General features: G+C 31.6%; 4 protein-coding genes and 1 long non-coding RNA gene across 5 annotated transcripts; 2 read left to right on the top strand and 3 right to left on the bottom strand.

Moving 5' to 3' along the window:
• Nucleotides 1-48: 48 nt before the first annotated feature.
• Nucleotides 49-2,987, bottom strand: LOC135194820 (uncharacterized). Its single transcript, XR_010309993.1, has 2 exons — nt 2,836-2,987; nt 49-221 (listed from the first exon to the last, which is right to left on the bottom strand). It is a non-coding gene; the product is annotated as an uncharacterized LOC135194820 (long non-coding RNA).
• Nucleotides 2,988-3,292: 305 nt separating this feature from the next.
• LOC113392768 (reduced folate transporter-like) lies at nt 3,293-13,740 on the top strand. The gene is made up of 7 exons (XM_026629335.2): nt 3,293-3,728; nt 5,076-5,206; nt 6,990-7,134; nt 10,656-10,801; nt 12,098-12,283; nt 12,638-12,855; nt 13,410-13,740. The coding sequence occupies exons 1-7, from the start codon at nt 3,494-3,496 to the stop codon at nt 13,657-13,659; spliced, it is 1,311 nt and encodes a 436-aa protein (XP_026485120.2). The 5' UTR covers nt 3,293-3,493; the 3' UTR covers nt 13,660-13,740.
• A 768-nt stretch (nt 13,741-14,508) lies between these two features.
• On the bottom strand, nt 14,509-15,094 carry LOC113392774 (single-pass membrane and coiled-coil domain-containing protein 4). Its single transcript, XM_064220861.1, has one exon. The coding sequence runs from the start codon at nt 15,087-15,089 to the stop codon at nt 14,907-14,909; it is 183 nt and encodes a 60-aa protein (XP_064076931.1). The 5' UTR covers nt 15,090-15,094; the 3' UTR covers nt 14,509-14,906.
• Nucleotides 15,095-16,138: 1,044 nt separating this feature from the next.
• On the bottom strand, nt 16,139-17,935 carry LOC113392770 (polyisoprenoid diphosphate/phosphate phosphohydrolase PLPP6). The gene is made up of 3 exons (XM_026629338.2): nt 17,692-17,935; nt 17,028-17,127; nt 16,139-16,812 (listed from the first exon to the last, which is right to left on the bottom strand). The coding sequence occupies exons 1-3, from the start codon at nt 17,800-17,802 to the stop codon at nt 16,418-16,420; spliced, it is 606 nt and encodes a 201-aa protein (XP_026485123.2). The 5' UTR covers nt 17,803-17,935; the 3' UTR covers nt 16,139-16,417.
• A 772-nt stretch (nt 17,936-18,707) lies between these two features.
• LOC113392771 (uncharacterized) lies at nt 18,708-19,289 on the top strand. The gene is made up of 2 exons (XM_026629340.2): nt 18,708-18,862; nt 18,946-19,289. The coding sequence occupies exons 1-2, from the start codon at nt 18,719-18,721 to the stop codon at nt 19,255-19,257; spliced, it is 456 nt and encodes a 151-aa protein (XP_026485125.2). The 5' UTR covers nt 18,708-18,718; the 3' UTR covers nt 19,258-19,289.
• The last annotated feature ends 34 nt before the right edge of the window (nt 19,290-19,323 follow it).

Below are 19,323 nucleotides of genomic sequence, written 5' to 3'. Positions count from 1 at the left end.
TCACGTGGCAATTCATAAATGCAATACAAAACATTTAATTCTTGTCTCTTGTTTTTTTTTTTTTATTCTGGCTTTTATTTGTGTCAAGAGGGCACCGATTATTTCGCCAATGTCACGTGCGATGGAAGAGACACGATGGAGATTGAACGGTACGGTCGAGATTACAGGCTTAATTCAATTTTGAAGGCATAATAGTAGTAGACTCTCTGTTAACCCATAACCTAAAACAACACAATAATAAATAATTAGATAAACATAAATTATTATTATTAAGATAACATATAAGAACAATCACAAAAATATTTACAACTTAATTTTATTACGCTCAATATATTTACATAAAAATTTACAAAGTGGACTGAACACAAACATTAACAAACATTAATAGGGCGAGGGACTTTTGGAGGGAGAACGTCGTATACGGGATGGAGGAGTTTGGGAGAAGAAAACAGTATATGGGATAAGGAACCTTCTTCTAGGCCACATTCACACAAAGAGTGATCTCTTACTCTAATTTTACAAAGATGTATGGGAGTACATGCATATCCAAGGCGTAGTCGGCAGATAGTTGTGGTAATCCAACGATTAGCTTGCCTGTGAAGAGAAAACCAAGGTTGCCTTGGAATATCTGGTCGTAGAATCTACCTTTAGATTTTGATGAAACTTTCTAAACAGAGTTCCAGGATTTATCCAGATGAGTTTTCGCTAGAGCACACAAGTCCTGAGTTGAATTTTTAAAGTGATCTAGAGAGCCGGTTGTTACAGCAGCTTTAGCGAATGAGTCTGCGGCATCATTACCGGTTATACCAGAATGGCCTGGTATCCAGACGAGTGATATTTCTACCCCTTTTTGGTGACAGGGAAACAATGCCTCCTTGATCTTAAGGATGATAAAAAACTTTCGCCTACTACGAAACGGATTTTCCTTAATTGCCAATAGACAACTCAAAGAGTCCGTCAGAATTACCGTATGTCTAAGGTCATGGGAGTAGGAAAAAAGGATGGTTTCCAAAATCGCAATCGCTTCACCGGAAAATATGGACGTTTCAGGAGGAGATTTAAATTGAAGGACAATTTTGAATTTGGGGATCCAACAGGCTGAGCCGACACAGTTTTCAGGGGATAGTTTAGAGGCATCAGTAAATATAAGTAAATGATTTGACCAATTTTGATGAAAAAATCTTTGAAATTTGGAGTTTGCATCAGGGGCCCCTTTAATAAGACCAAGATCTGTAATAATTGGTGGATTAAAGGCTAGAGCTCTAAATGGAGTGGAAAAAAGGGGATTTGAGTGGAACCTTAAGGTAGGATGTGGGAGTTTCGTAAATTTTAAAAAACTGTGTAATAATAAGGATGCACTTTTCGAGCGAACGCAGAGTTGGGACAATTCGCTTAAACGGGACCAGAGGGGTGAGAGGATAACTGTAAAGATTTTACCACAAAACGGTCGCATAAAAATTGTCTTCTCAGTTGAAGTGGAGGATCAACACATTCAACTTGCAGAGCGTTAGTGGGAGTAGTTTTCATAGCTCCAATAATTATTCTGAGGCATTTTATTAAGTTATATTGAATTTTATTAAGTTTTTCAGATACGGCTTTATTTAGTGGTTCTAAGACAAACAGTCCATAGTCTAAATGACTACGAACTATTGCATTGTACAGTAGTTTAAGAGAATAGGGGTGAGCTCCCCACCAGACTCCTGAGACTGCTCTAAGGACGTTAATAGCCTTTTCACATTTTTTGATAATATGCTCAGAGTGACAAATTCCGTCCAGTTTGTTATCGAGTATTATGCCTAGAAATTTCGACACGAAATTTATTGACAAAGTTGATACGCTGATCCCCACAAAACAAGTCGAAGACAGGAATTAATCTTTTTCGAGTGAAAAGACTGCCTGAGTCTTATCTATTGATAAAGATAAGCCATGGTCAGAGAGCCATAGGTCAAGATAATGCAAAGCAAAATTTAATCGCAAAGTTAAATTTTGAACAGACGAAGATTTAAAGTATAAAACAATGTCATCAGCATATTGAAGAATGTTATAAAAGTTATTAACAGATAATTCAAGATCATGGGTATAAATGCTGTAAAGCAGAGGACTGAGGACGGTACCTTACGGGAAACCTTTCCAGACAAATCTGGGGGGAGAATACAATTTTGATGTTTAACGGCAATTGATCTGCAAAATAGCAGATTACATATGAAATGAGTAATCCTCAGAGGGATACTCAGATGTTGCAGCTTCTGCCTGAATACCGGAAGAAGAACATTATCATATGCCGAAGAAATATCTAGAAAAACACCCACAAGGTACTCTCCGTTAGAGTAGGCTATTCGAATGTCTGTCGTGAGAACGCTGAGACTATCAAGAGTGCTCATGCCCTTTCTATTTTATTTCGACCCACATTTTTAAGACCATCATTCACAATAGATCCAATCTTGTGTTTGTGTAAAAATTGTCCAAATTTAATGGCTCGTATAGAATTCCCTGCAGCTGGATCAGCAACTTCCCGAGAGACGTGGACAATGAAGGGACCTTTGTCGTCATCCGTATAGTTTTTAGGGCCATCGATAAAAGAAGGATTTACATAGACAGTCTGGATAGAGGGACTTGCGGTAGTAGGGTGGACTACTGTTTTCTTTGCAGAGGAATCAGGAGAATAAGAAGACTTATCCCCGGAACGTTTGCGAGAAGAGGATGTTAGGGGATCAATTTGTAGTTCTGAAGCCCCGGGATCGGGCGGTTCGGGAGGAGGGTCAACATCCATTATAAACTAACTACTGTAACTTAAATAATATACTATATCTATAAGAAAAAAAAAATAACACTCACCGTAACCGAATTATGTTAGTAAAACCCACAAACCATAAAAATTAACTATTTGCACTGAAAATTTATAAAAGAATTACACAGAATTATTATAAAATCACAGATACTCACTAACACGTGTGTCAACCAAAGCTAACGCAAGCGAAGCCTTAAATAAAAAATCCTTGTCTCTTGTTGTTTTATCATGATTTTGTATGTCACATTTTTCACAGGTTAAAATGTCATTGTCATAAATTCATAATAATCAAATAATGTTATGTCATATGGCTTAATTTTAACTTCAATATTATACTCGTGCCTGAGGTTTATAAAAACCATTAAACATTATGAGATACATGGAAAGTAATATTCTTTCTTTACATATTGTAGCGGAAAAACGATACTTCTTCGTAGAAAAATATAAACAGATTCCTGCATCAATAAATAAAGATAATAGTTAATAGCTAAATACTAAAAGCTTTTTAACTAAAAATAAATAAAATAAAAATCTAAACGGAGATCGAAACGAAATTAGGCAAGACGTTTGCACGATGCACGACAAACTATTGCACATGTTGGCTACAAACGCATTTCAGAAACATTCGTGTAGTGCGAATATTATAAACAGCACGTCGCACGTGCTATTCTTATGTAAATATTTCATTTTGTGACATAATTAGAAATGGAAAACTGGATAAAAATTACACTCGTCCTATGTTTATTTGGAACTTTGCGTGAGATCCGGCCCTCAGAGCCTTTTGTTACTGAATTCCTTCTCGGCGAGTGGCGTAATATTACCGAAGATCAATTAAATCGCGAAGTTTATCCGGTGGGAACTTATTCATATTTGGCCCTTCTTGTTTTAATATTTTTGATCACTGACTTCCTTAGGTTCAAGCCAGTTATTATTTTATCAGGTGAGTCAATGTAAATAGTTCTCTTTTTTACACTGTATGGTATTTTAAACTGATAGTGTTAAATTAAAATCACATTCTAAATAAATGTCAGTAGCACATTTAAAGAATACAATTGATAAATTAAAAAATAACATCATACCTCTTTTCAAGTAATCTTTATTTTAATTAAAAATAAATTACACTAATTTCCGGACTTTAATATTATATTAACCACTCATATTATCCTTATCTAAAATGATTATCACCTTATCATCATCAATATTCAATAAATATTTTCTTAATTTGAATCATAGATTTTTAATTTGGAAAAACCAAATACCTATATTAATATATAAAGACACTATTTTTAAAAAAAAACTCTTATTTTAAAACAAATTGATAAAAAAATATATACATGAAAAATAGAAAATTATTAATCAAGAATTTTTCTTTTTCTAAATCTTTGTTAATAATTCCTCATATAAACTAAACTAAATAATTTTAGGTATTTTTCTTCACTGTAACAATTCCTTACTTCTGTATGTTTTTTATTTTACTATATGTTGTCATTGCAAATTAATTTTAGAAAGACTAAATTTTTACAGTACTAGTACAAACTTTCAAAAACAGTTTGAAATGGTCCTACAAGTAAGTTCAACTTTTATAAATAAGACTTAAATTCAACACAAGACAACATTATGCAATACATTGACATAAATTATACAAAAGTCTAAATTGTTTTACTGCACTTATTCTCATATGATAAATAAACTTATCAGTATCTATCTTATCAAAGTTATTTTACGTGAGGCGAGCTGTGTCTCACTAATATTATCTTATTTGTTTCATAATACCACTTTTATCGTTTTATTGATAAAAATCATATTTAATTAACTCTTATCTTTAGATTATCCCTAATCCAGTAAGATTAATTTAAAAAAAAAAAGGTCATTATACCCTTGTGAATGATATTTACAGTTTTAAATTTTATGACTATTATGGTAAGTATTAAAATATAATAAACATAATTTATTTTTGAATTGAATAAGTTTCAAGCCAAAAAATTAAACAGCAACAGTTATCTTGAAATGATTAATCATCTAAATATATAAGAATTGAAATAATAATATGTTATAAAACTATAACAATCAATCAAAGTTTCTAAATTTAAAATGTTATCGTATTTAGATGTTCTCTAGCTTCAATTCATTACATTTAGTAAGGGATTATTGTCATATAATTGTAATTCTTATCAAGCATTGGCCATTGTTCTCAAAAAGTATCAAAATATTCTTAATATTTTTGTAATATTTATTATTAATTATGTATAGAAATATTTTGAAATAAAATTCTTTAATTTCACAATAGGTCTAAGTGGTATCTCAGTCTATGCTGTGCTACTATGGACTTCAAGCATAGAATGGCTCCAAGTCTCTCAATTTTTGTACGGACTGTACATGGCTACAGAAGTTGCTTATTTAACTTACATATATGCAAAGGTAAGTTTTACATTACGAATGGGAATTTCATAATATAGTATCATAATTGAATCATGTAAGGAAGTTCAATTAAATAAATTATAAATTAATTGAGGAAGTTATTTTAACATTATTTCATTAGGCACACCATTCAGGTTTTATATTATATTTACATAAATATTAAAATATATATGATGACCGATTTCGGCCATGCCCTCTTTACTCAAGAGATATAAAAAAAATGTAATTCTATTCTCTCACTCTCATAATTCGATGGGGCGGGAAATTCGACGCGTCCAGAAAGAGTTGAGGCGCAGGATCAACGCCTATATAGATGTACTTTTTTGGTACGGTCTACACTGCGTCCAGACTTTGGACTGCTACTGGGAATTTGCCGACTGGTAACAGTTTCTTGGGGCCCTCGGCCTTACACCAGTCACTAGACTAATGTCAGGCATATATATCATTACAATCAGGATCGATCTAAGCACTGCCAGGTGATTTGTACGCCGTATTCTGATATTCTGTTGATACAATTTTCAAATATCTTAGGATATCGTATGATATCTCCGAAAGTAGGTTCGAATTACAAAATTTAAACAGTAAATTTACACATAACGCTTATTCTCTCTTGTCTTAATTGATTCTTTATTACCATTGATAAACGACATTTTTTATAGGTAGATAAGTGATATGACGTCGCGTATTTTTCTGTAGACATTTTGTAGATCTATAAAATATCTTCATGTCGTTCAAAGTTTTACTACTTTGACGTAACAAACTGTATCTAAAATATGCAACGTGTAAACATGTTATATAGTGTATGTTATATCAAGAGAATCATGAAAGAACAAAGAAATAAAACTTCTTAATATCACTATGAATCGTTCAACCTCAAGGGAGACCAGCCATAGTGGACATGCACAAGTGATTGCGCAAACACAGCTGCTCTATTCTCTCACTCAAAATCCGATGGGAAGGCGAATCTGACACGTCCGGAAAAAGTTCAGACGTTCATCAAGCTTTTTCGTGCTTTCCGAGACACGGGAGTGTAATTACTTCCAAACTTCAAGACTCCGGGCTGTTACTGAGAATTTTTCGACAGAAAAATCCAATAACTTTTTATCGGCTTGATATTTAGAACCTTCGGACTTATGGCCATATACCCAACCAATAGACCACCGAAGCAGCCAGGATAACAAAAATATAAAGCATACCATCCTATGAGTCTTATAACTTCATTATATTTGGCAAAAATTTTATTATTACGATTTCACTTGGTGATAAGGCTGAACGTCCCATGTGAGTAATAACTAATAAGATAACCATCCCGGCCCATCATCACATAGTTTTCATAGAAACAGCTATACTTAGTATACAATACTAATCATAGCAATACTTTGTTATGTTCAAGTTTTCAGGGTGAGTGAGCCAGTGTAAGTATCATAGGTACAAGAGACGTAACATTTTAGTTTTTCATCAGTGAGTTGACAACTATGAGAGATAATTTCTTTCAGTGCCAAAATGTATGCGCGGTAATCATCTCTATTTGGATAAACTTACGAATAGCAGAAACCGATTTATGTCATGAAATTGGGCATAAATGTTCCATTAGACGGCCAAAGAGCCCCCTTAAAATGATTTTTTGTGACTCGCAATGTTTTACGAGAAATCTAGTTCAGAAAATCATTCTATTTTGAGTGATTCAATACAATACCTGTGCTAAATTTCATGACGTTAATCTCTATTTTAAATATTTTTTTATTATCATATATTAATTTACTTTTGTTTCGTTTATTTGCAGGTAGATTCCGCGAAGTACCCTCTCGTTTCATCTTGTACTCGGATAGCGGCATTGACGGGCCGTTTCCTGTCTGGAGCAAGTTCTCAGCTCCTGACTCATTACGGACTGATGAACTATCGAGATTTGAATTACATCACCTTTGCTGGTATGTTCACCTGGTACGTTAAATTGATACGCGTGCTTGTCGCAGCTAAGCTTTATGTCGTTTTCGAATCACTTCGTTTTTATTTTGTTTGGAAGAATTAAATTGGTAAACACAGTTCAGACCTCTCACTTCTGTTCTGTATCATTCTCTTATATTTTCACTAACTGAACTAGGGATGGAGTTTCGTAAATTCCGTTCTTGGCGGATGTCTACACCCCATATGGAACCTACTTACCAAATTTCAAGTTTGAAGGTGTTACAGTTTCTAAGATTCCGTGATTAATCAGTAAGTGGTATTTCGCTTTTATATATAACTGAAAACATTGTTATTCATTTATAATTGCGACAATAGTTGTTTTAAAACCAATAAATCATTAAATTGAATTGAAGGATTCGATAACCCTTGAGATTTATCACTTGTTCTCCTCTATCTTCGTTTTGATTTATTTGCGGAATTGGTGGACGTATTTATTTTAATTAACAGCTACTCGGCGTACTTGTACCCGCGGTATGTATTACAGTTGCCTCGAGCCTTTCCCGGTGGCATTTATACCTTTTTTATCAAATCCTACAGATTGAACCTGAGCGCGTTCACACAAACAAACTTTAGCTTAAATTGTATTAATTATAATTATATTATGAATAAGGAATATATATTGGTACTAAGGCTTAGTACAGTCTTCTAGGAATGGTCTAGTAAGACTTTAATTAAAACGAAATTATTTTTATTCGATTATTGACAGAACATTAAAATTCAAAATAACTGTCATTGTATCTAACAACGCCAGTAAATGGTAATAACATACCACCCATATCTACCATCCTACAGTGGAGTTGTAATCTTTGATTTCCACGCTTGATAAATAAACATAGGTACCTATGTATTTAGCGGATAAGAGTAAATATTGAGTGTTATGCCAGTTCTTCTAGCTAGAACATATATTTTAAATATGTGCGAACTTTCAATTTAATTTAAAATTGTAAAATGACAACTGGCACTCAACATTCCGAGTCATTAAAGTAGTCGTCGTCGAAGATTCCAATTACAATTGATTAATAGTTCTAATATTTTGATTGTAATTCTGACTGGAAATAAAAAACTGCAAGCAAATAAAACATGAATTAAACCCAAACAATAGAAAGGCACAGAAACACGTCTGTTCATATACGAGATACAATTTTCCGAAAAAAAATGGCCACTCAATTTGCAAATATATATATGAAAGTTTGGATGGATGGATGCTTTTAACCTAATCACGGCAGAACATCTGAACGAATCAGAATAAAAAAAAATTGCTAGAGCTAGACTAAAGCCTGTAAATGCGTATAGAGTTTTTATCCGTTGGAGTGGGGTCGAGGGGGGAGGGCGGAAACTAGTGAATAATGACTTAGATAAAATCAATCACGCAAATGTATTCTCTCGTTTCAAAATACAACACTGATTAGATAATAAAGCAAATAACGGGAACAATAGCGATGGTGATCTTTAATTGACTCGTACACTGAGGTATCTACCTCAACGATTAATTATAAATGATCTAAAAATAAATACTTATATGCGTAGAATTGGTTATATATATACTTAACAGCGAATACATTTACGTCAAAATTATGTAAAATATTATTTAAATCTACGTTATGACAATAAAAAATACCGTATAATAGATGTCTACAAAACGTTGTCTAATTTCAACTGGCTACTTTCAATTACCGTGGTCGAAATTACTAAAAATAAATAAATATATACATATATATATAAAGCCTAGCCTAGAATAAACAAACAAACTTAAGATTGACGTACTTGAAATTTTCTATTAGCACAGCTGTATTGTAAACTAAAACCTATTCCAACCACAAGAGGACAAAAGCCCAATAAACAACATTTGACATCGGATGACGCGATCTCTTTGGCCGAGAGCTTGTTGCATATTCACTATGGATTTGCGAAAAAGTTGCTATTTCGAACGTCGACGAAGCTGTCGTAGGAACTTTGGAAGTAAAATTAAAATGTACTACGAAAATACATTATTTTCGTCATACTACGATGTCTCGATGCTATTTTCAACGGTGCAACTTATTTAATCAACATGTTAAGTCGATTACAAGTGAATTGTCTGTCTCACACGGTGAGAGAGATAGGCGATGTATGTAACAATAATTAGAATTCTTGATTTAGGTGGAACAAAAATACAGACTAAAAACTATTAGAAAAACATTCTTTTTTAAGAAATATCTTAGTCAACTCAGCCGTATATTACATCTATACGTCTATACTAATATTATAAGGAGGTAGAATTTATTTGTTTGTCTGGGAGTAAACTCCGGAACTAATAAACCAATTCTAAAAGAAAGTTTTCACTGATAGAATGCTATATTATATCTAAATGCTATAGGGTATAAATAAAATTTTTATCATATTATTTCTATTAATAAATCTGCGCGAAACTGGGGTTACTACATTCTGTATAAGTTTATTATAAAATCGTCGTCATTGAAGTACTATAAACAATTCAAACTTACGTATAAAATGTTTATTTTTAAATAAGACAAGAGGATAAGACACCATTTATCACTTATTCCGTCAATAGTCTTTAAGAATTCGTATTTTATTATTATAGTGTTATTAAAACAATTATCATAATAAGTCACCTATTATCAGTAATATAAAACAGACGTTTCGTTTACTTAAATAAGTCTGTCATTTTAATCAAGTTCGTTACTTTGATAACAATATTGAATACAGGCTTTATTGTATGTTAAAAAAAAAAGATAACTCTTGGAATTAAAATTTAATATATTATTCCTATGAAAGGAATTCTTGTTATGCATGTTTTTATAATTACAGTGTTTTATATTTTATAATATGCAGATCTTAACGAGTAATTTCTTTGGTCGATCAATGTAGATACTATTATCGAATACGTATGTTTGTATGTAAATTACTAAAATGTTGTAAGTATATAAAAACATATATACATATATAATGTGTATGTGTTCGTCTTTTATTGTCACAAAATCACAACACAAGGTACCGTCTTAATCTCGGGTACAGGTACAGCCTTAGACAAGTGATAATACGCCCCAGAAGGTCTCTTGGTTATTTTTGGTAATTTCGTATTGGTGGTGGTCCTTCCAATTTTGAAAAAAATTGCTTTCGGGCGCTTTTTTTGCTTAAGACGGTGCTTATACCGTTCACCCGATTTATAATAATCTAAAAAAATATTTACTAGTTTTCATCAAATGTGAACGGTCCGAATGAATATAATGTAATATACTCGTACATTACCTACTAGCAAAAAATACAAAAAAGGAATTCAGTCGTTACTAAATAACATTAATGAAAATACATAGATGATCACACTGAATTTGCATGATTGTGGTCCTGGGTACAGCACTGTTCCCGTGCACACAATAGTGTTCCCAAACACGTCTTTGGCCAGGGCGAAAATTCTCAGATATTCCGCAATTATAAATCCCATCCCGATGTTATAAATATTAACGAACACTGTATATTTTTACAGCTCAAATTTTAGCAACGTTCTGGGCATTTTGGCTGCCGCCTGTTCCTTATGGAATATACTTCCACAGACGCTCAGTAGCCACTACCATTCAGATAGACGTAGGAACTATGAACATGGAAAAGCAGAATCCGCAGCATTCCGAGAAGGTAAATAATTGTAGTGTGTCTGTGTATTTGATCTTTGTTAATATGTGAAAGGCAAACGCAAATAGACTAGTTGGTGATAAGTGGTCACCTCTGCCCAAAGACATTGTTGATATATCTATACCCTATTCCAATGTAAGTAGGAAAAAAGATAAACAAACATTCGATTTACGTATTTCATGCGATTCGCTAATAACTCAGCTATATTGTGCACTACTAAGAGTTTATGATTAATATATCTTTATTTATAATACAACACTAGTACACTTAACTACTTATTTCCACTTTAATTTTACGTCCAAAATTCCGTTATCAGTTTCGTCGACGTTCAAAACGCTATTTTTTCGCAAATCCATAATGAATGTCATAGATTAATCAAGCCCTCCAACCAATGATATCGCGTCAATTAGCTGTCAAATGTTGTTTATTTGGCTTTTTTCCTGTTATGATTGGAATGGAGTATAGTATCTTTAATTTTACCGTCTTGTACTGATATGAATATATCTTTAGTAAAAATTGTAATATTGTCTATGTTTAAATATTTTTTAAAGATTATTTAATATAGATCTTTGAGTATATACAATGTTTGAGAGTACGCTAAAAGGCTATGTTTAATTAGGGTTAAATAATAATTATATAGAGTAAATAGTAACTAAACAAAACTCTAAAACTCAATAGCGATAATCATTTATTTATTTATAACACAAAACTGTATACATGTCATTATAGGACATGGTTGTCCTAATTCGATATTACAGCATGTTTATTAACAATATTTAAAATAAGTCTCTACATTATATATGATATAGTCCAAGTGGCTGTAGTTGTGTGTTCACTCAGGCTGCAATAAAACAAATCTTCTCTGTCAGCTAAGACGTTGACGGGTACGTAACGTATATCATATACGCACACCTTTACATGAGAAAGTTGTTATACAGAGTGTTATGAATGAGATATGAACAAGTTATTACAGCTTCTCAATAAATATATACATGTTTATGTATATAATTAATGTACATGTATAAAATTAAAAAATATTCTGTATGAAAGGTTTTAGAGTTTATTTAACACTACGATGCACCAATAATTAATGGCGACACGTGCATGTTTCCTGGCAACGTTATCATTCACCGTTAAGAATTTAAATAACAAATTGAACACATTCAAGCAAACTCGGTGAGTTTGTCCTTTTTTCAAACAGCGGTGTTTAGCTAAGATACACGTATTCTGTCGTAGAATTTTTTCTAGCCATTACGCCATCTCAAGAGCAACAATTAAAATAATATCAATTGGTTGCAGCGTTCGTTCCGTAAAGACATAACGGATGCGGCGTATCTCATAGCGCGGCACGCACGCTCGGCCTACACTCGGCCTAAAGTTCTCGCGTGGTCTGCGCTGTACGCGGCCGCCATGGCGCTGTTCGTGCAGGCGCAGACTTACGTGCAGCTACTTTGGAACCAGATACAGAAGGATGATGAAGCACCGGTCAGTATGCTTAAAATATGCTTTTATCCACTGCAATATATATATATAATATATACTGCACAGCCGTGTACGTAATCACACTCTACCGTCTCCGTCCTCTAGCTCATATCTTCCGTATATTAGCCTCTGTTGATAAAGGTCGCTGTAGTTGAATCATCATCAAGTGGGTATTTTTTGGGTAAAGCGCATCCAAGATAACTGAGCGTCTCAGCGACTCGGGTGGTAGCGGGAAATCCACCTATGACCAATTCGTCAAGCAAGCAGCCGGCTGGAATGTCTACCAAATAACACTTCTCTGATTCTCAATAAACACGTCAGGGGCAAGCTGATGATGCCGGCGATGATGTCTTCCAGGTCGTGTATAACGGCGCGGTGGAAGCCGTACAGACGCTGCTGGGCGCGCTGGGCGCGCTGGCGGCGGCGCACTGCGGCCGCGCCGCGCTGCCCGCGCCCGTGGCCGCCGTGCAGGGCGCGGCCGTGTTCGCGGGGACCTACGTGCCCGACGTGTTCGCGTCCTACGCGGGCTACGTCGTCATGGGACTACTCTACCACTACACTATTACGTTAGCCAGGTGAGCGTTAACGCTGGTAGTCTAGACACGTGTACTGGCCGAGGGTTTTGTATGAGCTCACTACCATGTGAGCTCAGACACCACCGACGCGCCAGTTATTCTACCGCCAATCAACAATTATCTTTGTTTGTTAAAATTGGTTTTCTATTGATTTAATTTCATTATAAATTAGCCGCTCTCTACCCGACCAGTAACTTATTTCCGCTCTCTAAAATTAACTATTTGTTAAATGGTAACTATTTAGTAAATTGCAATCAAAAATACTCATTAATTTTCTGCACATCGACTGCTGGAGCTCTTCAAAATAAGACCACAACCGATCTTCTAAGTGCAGGTATCCTCCCATAATCACTGGGACAAAAATCGGCTTACACTATTAATATATAAGATAAATTTTAAGAGTGTGTTATTTGTATCAGTATGTCTATCATATTCATTTTATTGACCTATTTGGTTAACTTTTTCAATATCAATTGACAAAACACTCGTAGTTTTTTTATATTTATAAAATAATCCCATTAAAATAATACTAACCTATTTTTTTATCCCCTTAGTGCAAAAATTGCTGGTCAGCTCAGTGATGACAGCTGTTTCGGTCTCATATTCGGTATCAACACATTGCTGGGTACGGGTCTACAGTCTCTCCTCACACTAATTCTCATTCAAACGCTCACTTTGCCGATCACAGCACAGTACTTCACTCTCAGCGGCTTGTTCTTGGTCCTAGCGTCAATTTGGATGCTAGGCTGGATAGTAAATGTTTGTAAACAAACAAAAAGTATTAATGTTACAAATCAGTATTAAGTATATGTAGAAGATTGTTCATAACTTAGTTTCATACTGAAGGATCTGTTTTTTTTTTTTTTTTCTATAGAAATAGTGAGAAAAGGTTTTTTTTATATATTTTATAATATTCTGAGTATGACTCTAAGAATAGATTTAATGTTATTTTAGTTTTATATATGTTGAAAAAAGACATCTTTATTTCCTAAGCTATGAAGTCATTTTTTTTTTATTTCTGCAAAATATAATTACTACCTTAAGCTAAACCTTTATATCTTTAATTATGACTTAAAATTGTCGCACTTTTATATATAATTATCTTATGTTTTTAAAAAATAGGTAATGTATTCAATGATTTTTATAGAAACGTAATAATGTTTTAAAAGTTTAACTTTTATAAATAAAATTTGGTTACATACATTTTTATGATTATCTGGTATAGAATGCATAGTATTCTAATATCAGACTTATGAATAAGCAGTACTAATATGTACTATGTAAATGGAAGTTTATTTTACAAAATATCTGCTCAGTATACGTTATTTCCTAGTGAATAATAAATTAGTTTCAAAATTATGGATAAGTTTTGTTATAATTGATAAGACATGAACATTCCTATTTGGAAAAATTATTTAAAAGCAAAATTAAAAAGAATAATTATTAATACTTTACAAAGAATTAGTTGATGTTAGGAAAAAAGTATTTTAATTATTTAGCTTATAATATGAGAACATTTTAAAAATTTAAAATGGATTTTATGTAATATTTGTTTTTTTTTTTTTATCGAAATTATGATAAATGTTAACTAATAAGTACTTAATAAAATTGGTGTGGCAATTTTCTTCAGTAAGTAATATGGTATTGAAAAACTTTTAAAAGTTAATTATTTTATTACTAGATAAATTCATATTTTATAAATCCGTATAATATTTATGTAATGATAGATCTTAAATAAATATATGTTTGAAAAATATATTGTTTTAATACCTTGATACACCCTTAATACTGAAACAAGACAGTTTAATTTATTTAAATTAAATATGATTTGATAAAATAATGTGTTTTAAATTCTAATATGTACAATGATATGTTTTATTTTTGGAATGTTAAAGAACATATTTCTTATAAAATGCCAGTATTTTATATATGTATTTAAAATATATAACAAGTCACCATACAACTCACAACCATGGTATTATACATTTACGTCACACTCTTGACACTAATAATTTACTATATACAATTTTATTATAGATATTCGTAGTTCTTTACGCGTACTGCATTGAAGAGGGCCGTGTTTTAAAGTAGACGTAGACACATATCAATAGAAAAATAACCGCAAACGTCGGCAAGACTATTGTGTTTATTTGTTGACGCATCTTAGCAAATTCTTGCTTCCTCTCGCGTTTCTGCTTAGCGTTTTCTTTAACTACCCCCTTGAGCTTCCTCATTGTGAAACTAAAACAAAAAATAATAAAATTAAAAATAGAATAACATCAGATTCTTTCGTCCGGTTAAACTACCGATAATATTGAAGATTTTTGAAATATATTTTGGTTATAAATATTAATCAAAACAAAATAAATACTTACAATAAGTTTAAATTTTATATAAGTTACTTTTATTTAATAATTAGTATGTATAAAATAATAACACTATCGTGTTTATAAATTACAGTATACGTATAATACAAATACACGTCACCACGAACTTGTCTATTATGACAGTGACAATATTATCATGTGACATATGACAGTACCATTTTTTAATTTTTTTTCCTTTCGAAAGTGCTTGGGTAGAGCAGCATACAGCAATTGATGAATGACAATTAAACAGGTAACATTATTAGTTAACGTTTATTATAAGTTTTTTGCTACTACCTAAAGATTTTTTAAAAAGTATTATTGGAATGATGTTTTCTTAGATGAATTAAATTATCATAACGGTTTTATGCATTATAACAGACTAACAGTCTCTTATGATACTAATGCGTAGACATTATTAAATTACTCAAACATATGATTAAATGCAATCTGCTTCTTACTTATTTTTTAGGCCTATTTATTGCTATATTATAAATAAGTACCCGCCCTTTGGCAGAAGAGAGGTGCTATAAGCATGAACAGTACGGCAATTCCTCCACGAAGATAGATAATGTAGTGATGGTCAATATGTTACATCAAATTCAAATGAGTTCACCATGGTTGGTTTTCAATCTAATTTAAAATATATTTCTCGTGGCCTGACGAGTACTGAGAACTGTGTTCGGTAGCAAATAAAAATAATACATTTATCTGCCCAATAATTGGGGGGAAATTTAGTCTTTATCTGTCTAGGCATAATAAAATATAACACTTTCTTAGGTATAGCCTAAAGTTTTAGAAGTTTGCATAGATAAGAAGTCATTTCACGTTTTCAGTTGTCTTTATAGATTAAATTACTTTTAGAACTATTTGTAATAAATAGTAAATATAGAGTGCCATAATAAAAAACAGATCACTTGTTCTTTCAACTATGTTTAATTGTTATAAGTTCACAGCAAATCACATAACATTATCAATCTACAGAATCACAAATTGAATTATGAAATCTACATAATTATAAATTTCACTTAAGTGTTAATTTATAATTAATTTTTTAATTTTTTTTTTTTTCAAATAAAATATTCTACACAAAAAATATAATAAGTTAATATAAAAATATTTATATATAATAATATTCATATTTTATGAAAATAAATTTAAGATTTTATACATGATATATATGATGATATTAGAATTCAGACATGATATTCTCCACCATCTTTCTTTTCATCAGCCAAAGATGTAATAACACTGACAGCAGTGCTTTGAGAAAACCAAATAAGAGACATGAATAACCCTTCCAATACTCCAATACCCAGACCAGCAAACACATCCAAGAAATAGTGCCTCTCCGCTAGGACCCTAGATATAGCTACAGCTCCAGCCCAAGCAAGCAGGGGTGGATAGAATATAAAATAGATAGGATCTATACAAATCAAAATGAAAGCAACTAGAACTGCTCTACTTGTATGGCCTGAAGGAAAAGAATATTTGTCTGGGTTACCAGGCAATAGTTTGTTCATGGGTAGGGGGCGACGTCTCCTTACAAAAGCCTTCATTACTGCTATTACTATTATATCTAAAATGAGCGCTGAAAACAGAAAATGCTATCAGTATGTTTTTCTTAGAAGTAAAAATATTTATATAATAAACTTCTGATGAAATTATTGATTAAATGTTATCTCTTATGATAATGCATTATTCAACATAAAGTATAATTATTATAAAGAACATTTCTTCTATTTATACTGTTTAAAATTTAAAGATATTTAAAAATTTTGTTATACAACTATTAAAATTACGTACCAAATAACATATTGACTTGTAGTTGATACAGTTCCCTGTTGTTAAAAAACCAAATGAATGAGAGCCAGCCTGCTAACCACACTATACCATGACATGATACCTAGAAAACAAAACAATAACTTATAAGTTAGTCCATTTAATATTACAGATTAAAATTAAATAAAAATATAAAATTTGTCTGGTTTCTATGTCAATATCAACAAGTTTCCATAATGTATACATACTTAAAAGACACCCTATCTTTTAAGAAAACAAAGATCCAAGATACACATACTGTTATTTTTTTGGTGGCCTAGAAATGGACAATATACAATAAATAATATATTATAATTTATAATACACTTGCTGAATACTAAATCTGAATAATTATGCACTTGTCTTTTATTTTTAATTAGTCTTGCTTAAAATAAAATGGAAGGGTGTGTTCTTGAACACCAATTTGCATCCATAATTTTAGTTTAAATACTGCTAACAAAAGTATGTTAGTAAAAATATGTAAGTTGACTCATTGACAATTGTGAATCACTTAATTATGTATGCAAGTATGCCCACTTTCAATGTTCCTATTTAAAGGAATTACATCACTGAAATTGCATGTGACCATAACAGACAATTTTGTTTCTTTATAAACACCAAATTATTCCAAAAAATAATAAATAACAACCTCTAAGAACTTTGAATGAACACGAAGTGATCTTAATGCAGTTATATTTTGAGACATTTCAACAAATTTTTTAGTGATCTGAATGTCATATCTTAGTATTCTCTGCAACATGTCTGGAACTTTTCTCTTGTCTTCTGTTTCTCCTAACTGAAAATATAAATTGAATACAGTAAAGTACTCCCTATTTAAAATACTACTTATCAGACAACATTAAACGAAAAAATACATAGCTAATTTAATGATTTTATTAAATGAGAAGAAGCAACGAATTAATTAAATATGTCTCAGATTATCTTACCATGTTGACTAAAACAAATAATGGAAAACAATGAAAATTATTGGATCTGCCACTTGAGTAAACTATATTAATCCTTAGTGTTATGTGAAAATGTCAATATAAAAGTAAGAAAGAAAAATACATGCAATGAAAGCTATATTACTATAATGTTTGGGTGTAAAAAGTTAGTAATAAAATATGTATTTTACTTTATTTACGATTGTGAATATAAGTAAAAGAATTAACAATTATCTTTAGGATACTCTATTCGTATTTCGTTACTAATCGAAAAATACCAAATCAAAATGTCAACTTCTCTTGACAAATATTCCGAATTCCTTGTGTTACAAGTAAATAACTAAATAACGTTATATTGATATGTATCGGCAAACTATACTTTTTCAAAAACTTGACATAAAAATTTCATGCGCATTTTATTACGTGAATATAACGTTATTATTTTTATTGCTCTATTATTTTATTAATTATTCAGAACAATTATAATTCTTGGAACATTTTGATATATTTAAACACAATATTTAATATTATTGCTATTTGCTATAAAATATTTTAAATGCAAATAATTTTATGAAATTATTGTATATGTATACTCTTTAGAGCTTTTTTTAAAAAAAAGTCTCTCAAAATCATTACTCTGGTATTCGATTATCTTTGGTTTTATAAGAAGTAAATAATAATATTTGTTGATATTATCTTTTAGAACAATAATAACAAACCCAGAAATCAAACATGGAATTTTTTGGTATTTCATTATATGGTGCACAAAATTATATTAAAGATATGATAAAAGATGATTATGTTGAACCTTTAAGGGAAGAAGATGTTCAAGTTTTAATGAAAAAAGTAATACAGAATTCTACTATGCCTAAAAAGGTAAATTATTTTATTCAGAAGTGTTAATTTAATAATAGCTTAAAAATAACGTTTAATCATCTATAAACATCAAAAATTTACAGATTCAGAGACCCGATATGGATAGAATGAGGCTAATTGATTGTTACATGGGTAGAGTCAATGGTTTTGCTTACGGCTCATCACAAAGATTTATAAAAATGAAACGTAAAGGCGTTATAAAGCCAGTGGGCCCAGCTGATATGTACAGATTACCAATTACTACATCAGTTGAATATGGTTGGTGGCAGCATGATCCTGAAATAAATAATGCTTCCTGGCATCTAACTCATCCAAGACGACCTCAACCTTCATCTCCCAATACACTTATACTTGACGTTGTTAGAAAAAATAACAAATACGCTACATTGTTTTAAACTCATTAATGTCGAATTCAATTTTTTCAGTGACTTATATTTATTGTAGTATATTAAAATAAATGC

The sequence above is a fragment of the Vanessa tameamea genome, chromosome 5 (genome assembly GCF_037043105.1).
Source record: "Vanessa tameamea isolate UH-Manoa-2023 chromosome 5, ilVanTame1 primary haplotype, whole genome shotgun sequence".
In the NCBI taxonomy this organism is placed as follows: domain Eukaryota; kingdom Metazoa; phylum Arthropoda; class Insecta; order Lepidoptera; family Nymphalidae; genus Vanessa; species Vanessa tameamea.
Note: the sequence above shows the minus strand (reverse complement) of the source record. Positions and strands in the feature narration are given on the sequence as shown.